This window comes from Anabrus simplex, chromosome 3 (assembly GCF_040414725.1).
Source record: "Anabrus simplex isolate iqAnaSimp1 chromosome 3, ASM4041472v1, whole genome shotgun sequence".
Lineage (NCBI taxonomy): Eukaryota > Metazoa > Arthropoda > Insecta > Orthoptera > Tettigoniidae > Anabrus > Anabrus simplex.
In genome coordinates, this window is record NC_090267.1 from 371,714,967 (window position 1) to 371,727,356 (window position 12,390).

The window sequence follows — 12,390 nt, forward strand, 5'->3', positions numbered from 1 at the left end:
TTGGGTAGGCAATATTTCTTTTTCTTCCTGCCACTTTTGAATCTAGCCAATCACTAATTTCTGTAATTAATTTTCAACCGATCACAGGCTTCTTGTTCGATTCTGAGTGTTACTTTTGAACTCAACCAATATAATTGAGAGGGTGTGGCTAGTTTAGTCTTGAATGATCTTAAACCTTCCGTGATGGTTTATAAATTGCAGCTTTTTACGTTTTTTGGCCAATTGATCGTCATCTCTCTGAGTGTGTGTGTTAAGCAGGAGGCGGGCGGCCTCTTTCGTCGGCAGCTAGAACATCTACAAGGTAATGGCCACATAACGTTATTCTTTCTTGCTACCTCCGCAGTTTAATCCGAGGGAAAGGTCCGAATCATTAACTATGTAACCTACTTTTCTAAAATGTAAATCACCTTTTGGCTAATGCAAAAACTTCGTAAACCCTTTAATTGTAAATCGGGGGTAGAGAGTGAATTACCCTCTTGAGCTCCCCTTTATCTTGGTTTGAGGTGACTACGTTTTGTAACTGTTTTTCTGTAATGTGGTAAAGTAATTTCTATACCAGTCACCTCAGTAGTTTGGGAATAGCCCCTGTTTCATCGGCCTAGAGCCCTTTAGGTTTTTAGGTTTTTATTGTCTTGGAGTGCAGTCTATGCCTCCTTTCCTTTTGTGTTTGGGCCAGTTATTTAACCTGTTCTTTTCCATGAAGGCCCCATAGGTTGGGTATTAAATAGCCCTGTATAAAATCATTTTTCAAATTGTAAGTTGTGCCTTGAGTAGGCTTGGAAAACTGAGAGCCTGTTAGCTCTTTTTCAAAGTTTTTGTAAGATTAACGAGTACCTCTAGAAGATTAGAAATTGTATTTTGGGAGCAAGTGCTCCATGAATTAGGGGATTTCTGCCCTTGAATAAATTAGTGCTCTTTTGTAAATTTGAGTTGGGAGCTCAGAAATTGTAAAGCGAGGGCCCTGAAGCCCAGGATCTGTAAGGTTCACTTATCTTGGATTTTCCTAGACTTGTTTCATGATTGTCATTGTACCTTGATGTACAATATTATGAAAAATTGTTAAGTTTTGAAGTTCTAAAAATATAACCTTCAGTTCAAGTTTTAAAATTAATTTTGATATTGTAGATAGACCCATTCACCCCAGCACCTTCTTTAACCTCTTTCTGCTCCATGGGTAACCCCGTAACAATAACTATTGTTAGTGTACTTACATTTTCCAGACTTATCTCACTTGATGGCTCCAAATAATTGCCTATATTTATTTTTTTGGTAGATATCAATGCCATTTTCAATTATGGTAGGATTGGTAGATCTGAGAGAAGAGCCGACTAAGATGGTTTGCAATTAGAAATAGGAAAGGGCTTCCACCTATCAATACTTATTTATTGCACGTATTATGCTACAGTACCGGTTTTGACCCCCTACATAGGGTCACTGTCAGCTGAACAATATATTCACATATAGATCATGAAGCTATGATTAAGATTACATTGTCTGGGGAATGCCATATGATAACAAATATTTGGTCACGTCCCAATGGGGCATGTCAAAACGGGAACTGGCGTGTATGTCACTATGTGTGACAATGCAATTGTATATCTATAATGATATGCTTTAGGTCTTAAAATTAGTTTATAAAACACTATCTCCACTTAAAACTAACTTAGAAGTATATAAGATAAAAACAATATATGTAGGAACACTTCATGCACATGAACGTTTGTGTCTTGTGTGTTATTCAGTTCATCGGTTGACATCTGTTAAGTCTTGTTTTTGTAGTTGTACACTTGGTTGATGTTTTTGGAGCTTGAATGATATGATTTGCTTGTAAAATTATCACATTATATGTATAAAAGATTTTTATTTTCAAGTATATACTGCCCCCTTCAAATTTGGCCTACAATAAAAATTTTATTGTGTATTTAAGTAAGAGGCTATCATTTCATTAGTACGGGTGATATATTTCCAGTCCTGGATTATAGATAGACATGTCCGCATGTACGGAACTGGTTCTCACCAGCCGAGAGCAAAGTATTGATTTTCAATCAACCAGTCAGCTGTGTCACATGACCCACTGGGAACGTCCAAGGCCACTGCAAGGTAAATTACACGTGCCAGAGTCTTTGAGTGAGAGTACTTTCGAGAATTGTAATGACCTATCAGGTGTAAGACGGTGGCCAATTACGAGTCAATGTGGAGACACACCCACCTTGAGAAATGCTTAAATACCCAAGTTTTCAGAAGAAACGCTCTCTTACTCTTAATTATTCGCGCTCTATGTATTTGTTCTACTGGCTCGTACTTGCATTCTTCTGGGATTTTACGACGTAGACACTCTGTCACTGGACTCGGCAATATTTCTACTCAGTGGCAGTACCTTCTCATAGTACAATAATCAGCGAGTCTGGCAGATTTTCGCAGGCTAAGTTACGTGTTGTTCATCTCTAAACTCAACGTAATTGTGTGTGGAATATCTTCTAAAAATTTATGTCAGGTTCAGCTTTCACCGTACTAGAAGAAAGAAGAGGATCGCCACGTGGCTATTGGAGTTCGTCAAGACGTTTCAACGATCTGAAGAGGAACCCTACAGTATTTCTGCATTGAACTTCACTGCTGCGATGGTGTACTAAAATGTAAGCGACATCTAACATGGGGAGATAATGACGGAAGCAGATAACCAACAACATGTGATCCAGTAATTCCAGATCATCGGCAGAGATCCAGTTTCATCATGCATTTAAGTACCCTTTTCTAATGTTTTATCTGTTCATCTTTGTAGAAATAATGCTTACTTATTCATTAGTGGTAGTATTTCTTCTAGATTTGCAGTAGTAGTTAATATTTTCATCCTTCTTTCACATGGGAAATGGTGTTGTCAGGTTGTGTGTGAGTGATTATTGGATTCTATTAGAGTAGCTAGGATGTGCACGTGTCTTCTAGGATTACTCCAAATGTCCCATTTAGTAGTCCGGTGTTGTTTAAAAATCATTGTCCTCATCGATAAATAATAATTTAATTTTAAAAATATTTCCAATGTGGAAGCTATGTGGGACAGATTTACGGCATGTTTGTTATGCTGAACTTCAATGTAAATTTTCTTGTTGGATTCAACACGTGTTAGTGTCATCTGGCTTATTGTCGAACTCTGGCTTACGTAAATTTAATATCTAGCACATCTAATAATAATAATGATAAAAATTCCACCTCGGGTTAAATGAAAGAGTAAGAGTCGTGAGTTTAAATAGTGCTTGATCTTGCTGTAAGATGTTAATGTGTGCTCAATTAGGACGAATATGGGCCTGGAATATGGCAGAATCCCGACGGATCGTTTACTGTGTTTATTGAATTATTGAATTCATTTTTTGAATTTTATTTGAAGAGTATGTGTGTGGTAAACTTAAACTTAATTTCTTCAAGTGTGGAGCACGTGTTGATTGATAAATGTAGAGTTAAGTAATAATAATGTCGTGACTCATGAACCATGAATGCGAATGATAATGTTTGACCTGTACTATGTGCGTATCTGTAGACGACAATTCTTCCAGATGTCAGCCGCTGATGTTATGACCAACGTTGTGAAATTTTCATCATCTTTGACTAAGTGATCACTCAGATTTCATCACATTTCTGAGAGACGTACATGGATTTTTTTAAACCGATACCGTCATCGTGATATTTCATGTGCCTTGGGTAAAAATCAAAATATAAAATTCAAAGTCTAGGATTCGTTGTAAATAATGTAAATAATTCTCTTGTGTCTTTGTGTGAATGCTGTGTGTGTGATGTATGAATTTCGGTGACTTGTGATATTTTTTTTTGAAATGTGGTTTTGACCCGGCCACATGTTCATCATGTTGGACCCAGGTTATCAGCACCGTTGTTTGAGTTGATCTGACTTATTGAAAGTTAAATCTTTAGTAAATTTTATTTTAAAATTAAGTTGAGATAAGGTCAAAGTATTAGACACTAATGAATAAGGAAGGGTTATTTCATGCGTCTGGACAAAGTTCACTGTTATTGTAAAGCTTGTAACATTAAAATTTCTCAAGGCGTCAGATGTTAAAGATTAACTTCACGTGTTGTTCAATCAAATATTAAAGGAAGTTTCGTGGAAATAATTATTGTACGAGTACAATTTGATGGAAATAATTCTGATAGAGAGATCTTTAAGTAATGTTTTCTGAACAAATTTTTTTAAAGTTCAGTTCAATGGATCTCACGTTTGATGAATGGGATGATGTAATGTAAGATTATCCACAAGTATAACAACGTGATTAAATATTTTTTTTTGTAAAATCTTGACGCCATAATTTTTTTCAGTTACTCAAGGAATTTAAATTTTCATTTGAAATAATGGATGTTGACATGAATGGATCTGATAATTTAAATGCTTGAGACCAGTTATGAGTCAGATAGCTCAATGAGATTTGTTTTGTTTTCAACTTGTAAATAATTACAGCATTACTAAGAGAAGGTCCTCCTTTTTTTTTTTGAGCCAGAAGTAGGCTAATATAAATCTGTATACTTGCAGCATATTTTGACTTCTAATGGGTTGGAGGAATTAAATGCTGTATCTAAGGGAACTGGCTTAGAAGAATTTAATTTTGAATTACCATCAAGATTTATTTAATGTTAATTTGTTAATTGCTATTGAGTGCTAGTGTTAATAAATGCCAAAAACCTGTTGTTTAAATCTTTTTGTATTATTGTCGCTAGTCCTTGTCTCTTTCCCTGCCTTCAAAAATAAGTGAAGCCAGACAGCGAAGGGTCCACCCTTGAGACTCTCTCTCTTTGCTGAGCATGCCAGGTATAAAGGGGGCAATACATAGAATAAAACACTTTCCAAGTTTAAAAAGAATGCCAGGTGTATGGATACAATTAGGATAAAATATGTATATTCAGCTCTGCTGTGTGTTGAATCTTGTTGTTTTATGTTAAAATTGAATCATGTTGCCCTGTGACATCCGTAAAATTTGAGTGGCATTGGATTCAAAGTGGTGGCTCCTTTCCCATCTGTAGCTGTACAGTGATGTTATAATTATTGTTATTGGTGTTGTTGAGTTGCGTTTGATATGTGAGCTCGTTGTGTACTGCCTTTTTTCTTTTTTTACAAGCAAATCATATCATTCAAGCTCCAAAAACATCAACCAAGTGTACAACTATGAAAATAAGACTTGAACACAGAAGTCAACTGATGAACTGAATAACATGCAAGACACAAACCTTCATGTGCATGAAGTGTTCCTATACATATTGTTTTTATCTTATATATTTATTTTTTAGTGGAGATAGTGTTTTATAAACTAATTTTAAGACCTAAAGCATATCATTATAGACATACAATTGCATTGTCCACACATAGTGACATACACGCCAGTTTCCATTTTGACATGCCCCGTTTGGACGTGACCAAATATTTGTTATCATATGGCGTTCCCCAGACAATGTAATCTTAATCATAGCTTCATGATCTATATGTGAATGTATCGTTCAGCAGAAGATGACCCTATGTAGGGGGTCGAAACCGGTACTGTAGCATAATAAGTGCAATAAATAAGTATTGATAGGTGGAAGCCCTTTCATATTTCTAATTGTGTAGTTCGTCAATATGGATATGAAGATCATAGATTACGATAAGATGGTTTGGGCACATAAAGCGAATGAGTGACAATAGAATGCCAAAAAAGGTGATGGAAATGCAAATGCAAGGAAGGAGAGGCTGTGGACGACCACGGTGGAGATGGAAGGGTACAATCCAACGCAGTATTATAGAAAGAAACCTGGTCTGGGACACAGTGTTGGAGGAGGAGTGGTGGAAAGACCGAAGAAAGTGGAGAGGAACCATATTTGCCCCTACCCGGCTACAGCTGGATAAAAGGAAATGATGATGATGATGATGGTGATGATGATGATAGAGCTGAAAGATCAGACACATTTGTTTTGCATACCCACAAATTGAAGAGAAAATAATCAGTATTACTAAGCTATGAAGCTACTATTGCAAAGATATAATGGAATGAATTAACACATTCACGCCCGTATCCGAGTTATTGCCTATAGCGTGTGACCATGCTGTGGACCGTATCCGAGTTAGCCCGGATAAGCGCAACCTTGAACTCGAGCTGTTTCTACGCAGCTGGGATCTATTTTGGTCGCAAATATATGCGTGAGAGATGAAAGTAATACCCTTATGAATGTTTCTACTCACCGAAAACCACATGGCCACGGCGATTTTCCCTCCCAATGCACTTTCTTTGTTTTGTTTCTGAAGGTAGCCTAGCGCTCGCACAACTAGCTGCGTAGTTGGTTTGTGATTGCATAGGCGTGTGTATAATCACGTTCTGAAGTATAACCATGGCGTGTAGGGACAATATAAATGATGCAAGTGATGCGAATTTACAAAGCACAGTTTTATGGCAGCTTGAAAATTATCTTGGCCAGGTGTATACAGTCTATATAGACAATTATTACGAATAGTGTTGGACTCGCGAAACAATTACGGGAACAGAACACTGGCGTATGTGGAACAATACGGTCGAATAGGGGTGTACCAAAAGATCTAAAGGAACACCAGGCAATTCTCAAACGGGGTAAAAAGTGAACCCGACATACAAGTACAGTCACCTCTCTCCGAAATCTCAGCTCCATCTACGTCATCAGCTCCAAGTCAACGTCTTGCAATTTTGCCGCCGAAAAGGGCACCGGCTAAGGATCCATCATTTAGGTTAGATGCGAAGAGAAAAGAGTATATTCTCTTAAAGTTTCCACCATCAAATATAGACAAGTTCCCCTGAAGAAGGTGCAAAGTGTGCTTCTAAAATAAAATTATTAGTGAAACACGCTATTTTTTGGTTGTTTAGTGTTTCCATTCACCCAGGAAAGTCTGACATTAACTGCCACACCCTACAGAGATACTAGAGGACTTCATTAAGGTATGTGGAAAATTTTGTTTCCATATCTTGTTCAGTTTAGAACTTATTGTGAAAAGAATTCATTGTTGTTTGCTCTGCCACTAACAGCTGGAATAGCTGGGCCAGCCCTTTAAATAGTCGCTCAGATGATGGGCATGAATGTGTTAATAGGATATTATTTCTGTCTTAAATCATCAACATTATGAATGATAACAGATTCTAAAACATCATCTTATGACTATTAGCTGAAGGGCTTGTTGTTTTATGTTGAATCTGAACCACTGTGAGGTGTCTTCATTTCATCCCACATGCCATGTCTGTGCTCAGTATGTGGCTAATATGGTGAGAAGTGATGATGCTATTCTGAAAGAAGTGAAAGTAGAAAGGGTGGCCAAGATGGTAAAAGTTATTTGATATTCAAGGCAGGATTTTCTTTATTCATAAGAATAAACTGCTGCACAGTCTTAGAGTCTCTTTGTGCAATGATAGATTCGGAGAAGCATGTATTACCTGTATGTATATTTATTAATCTGAGTGAAGAGGGATGAGGAGGTGGGAGCAGTGGAAATCACAGAACTGAAGTCACTCCCTCAACACTGAGGTGTTTTCAAATGAATATCATGAATTGACTCCCCGTTTAATAATCAGAATCATCATCATCATCATCATCTTGGCCTCCAGGCCTCGGGGCCCCAGGTTCATATCCTGGCTAGGTTGTGGGACTTTAATCTGTAACAGTTAAGGCTCGCTCCCACCTAGTGGAATCGAATCGAACCGAACAGCAGAAATTTCCACTCGACCGCTCACATCTAGCGGAACAGAATCGAACAGGATTCTACGGGAAACTTCACAGGCTTGCAGTGGACAGTCTGATAGAAGGTGTGAGGAGGTAGAAAATTACGAGAGATCGGAGAAGTTTCTGGGTACATGAAGTTAGGAGAGTATTCAAACTTATTTGAATGTTGAATGCGCGATGAAGTTTTGACGATAGGCCTACTTCAGAGTTACTGTACTGCAATTTCAACAACTATTTCAGATAGTAGAATTTAACAGAAAAGTTAACTTTTACAGGAAGAAATGCTACATCAGATGCAATGGGAGGTCGTGATCATTTTTAAAACTACTTTAATGCATTAGACTGCGTCCCGTGGGAGGATGAAATCATTAATCGAGGTAACCTCAACATTCCTTTTTATTATTTTTTTTACAATTTGCTTTACGTCGCACCGACACAGATAGGTCTTATGATGACGATGGGATAGGAAAGGGCTAGGACCGTGGCCTTAATTAAGGTACAGACCCAGCATTTGTCTGGTGTGAAAATGAAGAAACCACGGAAAACCATCTTCAGGGCTGCCGACAGTGGGTTTCGAACTCACTATCTCCCGAATGAAAACAAACCACACCTACACAACCCTAACCGCACAGCACAGATATGACAGTTAGAAACCTAGGAAATGCCACTTACGAAATCGTTCACTGAAAATATAATAAACACTGAAAGATGCATCCTATGTGAGATGTGTCAATTATCGTACTGATATACTGTATGTGGACTCCAACATAACATGATTTGGTGATGAAGTCAACAAAAATTATGAATTAAATTGTATATAGACTACAGAAACCTACCACAAAATTGAATATTATAATAAGTTTAGTTTTCCATAGCCTTGCTTATATCCTCCCAGGCATTATTTTTTACGTTGTTACAGTGATGCTCGTGGGTCTTGTAGCAGAGGAAATTATATTTTTGAACTAAACTAATAAGTTTTTCCGTGTCTAGTATCAATAAGTTAAATAAACGATCACAAAACAAAATTTTCCCGACCGTGTCCAAGAAACAGCTGACTCTCCAGCTGAAGTTGATACACATTTGCCGCCAAATGGTCGTCCTAAAGATATCGGCTCGACCCGAACGTCTACGAAGTTGCGCGAATCTTGATAATTCTGTTCGATTCCGCTCTGCTAGTCGAAAAATATTCTCTGCAGAGAATCCTGTTCCGTTCGGTTCAATTCGATTCGACTCGTGGCGATCGCCATCTCTATCTCCCATTTAAACACATGTTAAAAACAAATTCTGTTCGGTTCGATTCCATTCCATTCCACTAGGTGGGAACGGGCCTTTAATTCCCTTGGCTCCGGGACTGGATGTTGGTGTTTTGCCCCTCACATTCCTGCAACTCACACATAACACTGTCCTCCACCTCACTGACACACAATATATCACTGACATCACCCACCCTTATCGGAAAGTCTGCCTTAGAAAGGTCTGCACCAGGCTAGCATTATTCACATAAAATAATAATTACAGTATAAGAATAGAAACAATGTTATTGGTTTTACATCCCACTAAATTTTATATATTTACTACAAACATGTACTGAAATAATGTTCATGTGCATATATAAGGCTGAACATCTTTTTTGATTGAAGAAGAATTTAACTCTCAGTATTATCTTCTTCAAAATGAAAAATCAGAGAAAACTATCTTCAGGACTTCCAACGGTGGGGTTGAAACTCTCTCTGTCCTAAAGGCAAGCTTGCAGCAATACAACCTGTACCGCATAACCATCTAGCTCTGTAGAGAAACCAGTTCAAAGTGACACATTGTCATACAGAAAAGTACATGATTTGTGGATTTTTCTTTCTGAATTGGCCACTTTGAAAGGGAAAATTTGTATTTAATCTTCAATGAAGGCTCAGACAGTTAAGGCGCTGGCCTTGTTACCGCAATTTGGCAGGTTTGATCTTGACACAGTCTGGTGGTATTTGAAGGTGCTCAAATATTCCAGCCTTGTGTCAGTAGATTTACTTGCACATAAAAGAACTCCTGCAGGACAAAATTCTGGCACCCCAGCATCTCCAGAAATTGTAAAAGTAGCTAGTGAGACATAAAAACCAATAACATTTATCTTCATTGAATATGAATACCCTTGTTTTCCATGTTTATGTTGATGTCTGCATATTCATATCCTCTGTCTAATGAGTGGTCAGCTAATGCAGATTTCAACAATATTCAATATTTTTTCCCAGCTATTAATGTTATATCTTATTTACAGGAAAATTTTCTTGAAGATGTCTTAACAAAAATTAAAGATTCTGGCAATCACTTTTATTCAGCCAAGAGATACATTGATGCTGGCCGTAAATATAAAAAAGCTCTAAGATATATTCGTTGGTGAGTTTGTTGACACCATATTTTTTAAATAATTTATATTTTGTAAGAGCCATCTCTGATGTCATGAAATATTGCTCCTGGCCATTTATTTAATTTTTTTCCCCCTTCTTTCCTGAAGTGAAGTGAAGTTCCCTTAATATGACTTTTCAGTTCTAATTCTTCCTTTGAATTTGATTTTAATCCTCATGTTTACTAGAGTGCATAGCATATCAATAGAGGCACCTGTTTTTTTGCAAAGCACAAAATTGACCATTTTTGGGAAATTTTAATATTTGGCTTAAAACTCAAAATTTAAGCAAAATCCGAAAATAATTGACAAAATTATGTAGAATCACTCTTTGATCCAAGAAGCATAATAAAAGGTGATTTAGAAAATGATACTGTCATCTAATAAAGCAAATTCTCATTGTTCGAAAACTTTCAGCATGACAATATCTTGAACCATATGCAGGATTTAGGAAGCTAGTTGGCATTTCATGTAGAGCAGGTAAAGATATTGATGTGACTGCCATTCTTCTTTCCATGAAATCAGAATATGGGCATTTTGTGGAATCTGTAGTGCAGGCTTTATCAGTAATGTTGATAGTGAGAGGTCATTTTCAGCATATTGTAATATGTCTCACAGGAGAACAGCTCTGACTCTCAGTAATATGGAAGTCATGGTATTTCTGTCTTTTTCAAACTGATGTGTAAATTATGTATGTAGGCTAGGCCCTACTTATTAAAGTGGCAGGATAAGTTTTATACAAACATCCATGCTTTGTTATATGTATTATGTGTTTGTAGCAGAAGCATAACTCTCATGTTTCTTGTACGTACGTTTTACTGCAAATATGCTATCAACTATCTTTTGGTTTAGCATTTATTGCCAAAAAAATAGAAATAAACTAGGCCTATAGCAAAATTGTTGATGAAATAAAAGTAGCAAAAATTACACTGAAATAATTTGTATTAAATGATGAAATTGGCAAACAATTTTCACCACAAACATGTGCTTCTATATATCACTAAGGCTCTTAAGTTATTGGCTACTGTACTGTAGGTAGAAATTTATCATTTAAATTATAGATATAGCTTATAAGATTTTATATTTTCTTTTTAAGGAAAAACATGAGTGTGGATAATTTTAATGAGAAAACTTACTGTTTAGACATATTTTCGTTGTTTAAACTATTTAACATTCCAGACATTAAAGGAAGAATATGCAAACCAGTGGGTTAATTTTTTTTTTTTAATTTTTACATTGTACCAGCAAAAGGTTATCATGAAACCAGCATGTACTGTATTAAGGTCAGGCACCTTGGAATACTAATGACTTCAAGGTTCACTTCATCATCATCATCATCATCATCATCATTCTTCATCATTCTTCATCTAGTTGTCTAGATACTGAGTGCAAGGCTTTGCCACCTCCTCGTGTCCAAGAATATATTCTCTTCATGGATCTCCTTCCAGTTCAGTCCTCTTCTCTCCTCCATATCGCTCCTTATTTGATCTGTCTTGCTCATCCGAGGTCTTCCAACACATCTCTTTCCTGCTATTGTTTTTTTTTTTCTTTTTTTTTTCCTGTGTTTTTCGAAGTAATCTTTTTCTTTTTTTTCCCTCCTCCAACCTTTTAACATGCACATACCATCTTAGGCATTACCTCTGGATAATCTGAGCCACACTTACGTACACATCAACTCAATTTACTAAATTCCATATTTTATTTCTCTTTGTCCTCTCCCAAAACCACCAAATTAAATATAAATCAATATAAAATCAACAATTGCATGCTGGCAAAAAAGAGTTTTAATTTTACCCTGACATTCTCATAAGCTTCATAACAAGCCAAATTTTTTTATGACTGTGATCACCCAGTAATGAGAAAACGTTGTTTCACAAAATTTACAACAATCTTTTTCACAAATATCAGATGATATAAAAACTTAGTACACAGATCAACAATAAGTTACTTTAAGACATATTTAAGTTTGGTAACAATCAGGCCAATATTTTTTAAGTTATGAATTTTCAAAGTAAGCACTCCTTTGGAAGTGGAAAAAAATGCTGGCACTTTTTTTGTTCAGCCTGCATTAAAATTTTAACTGGGCACGATAGAAATGTATACTCTACATAATTAAATATAGAATAAAATATGCTAAATTTTGGTGTAGCTTGCTTCTATGTGGGACAAAGGATAAACTTTTTATTAATGTATTAACTCGGGTGTGTATACTTTTTTCCACGACAGTATTTCTGACATTGTCCAACAAGTTTAACTTAAATTTTTCACTCACACTGTTACTTTTAGAGGAA

General features: G+C 36.4%; 1 protein-coding gene across 3 annotated transcripts in view; it reads left to right on the forward strand.

Annotated features, from left to right (window-relative positions):
• The window catches only part of Cyp40 (Cyclophilin 40), a 164,921-nt gene that overhangs the window by 60,157 nt on the left and 92,374 nt on the right, over window positions 1-12,390 (forward strand). For all 3 annotated transcript variants that reach the window (XM_067143310.2, XM_067143308.2, XM_067143309.2), the window contains one exon: window positions 9,974-10,092. In XM_067143310.2, the coding sequence (XP_066999411.2) occupies window positions 9,974-10,092 (119 nt within the window). The remainder of the gene's footprint in view (window positions 1-9,973; window positions 10,093-12,390) is intronic.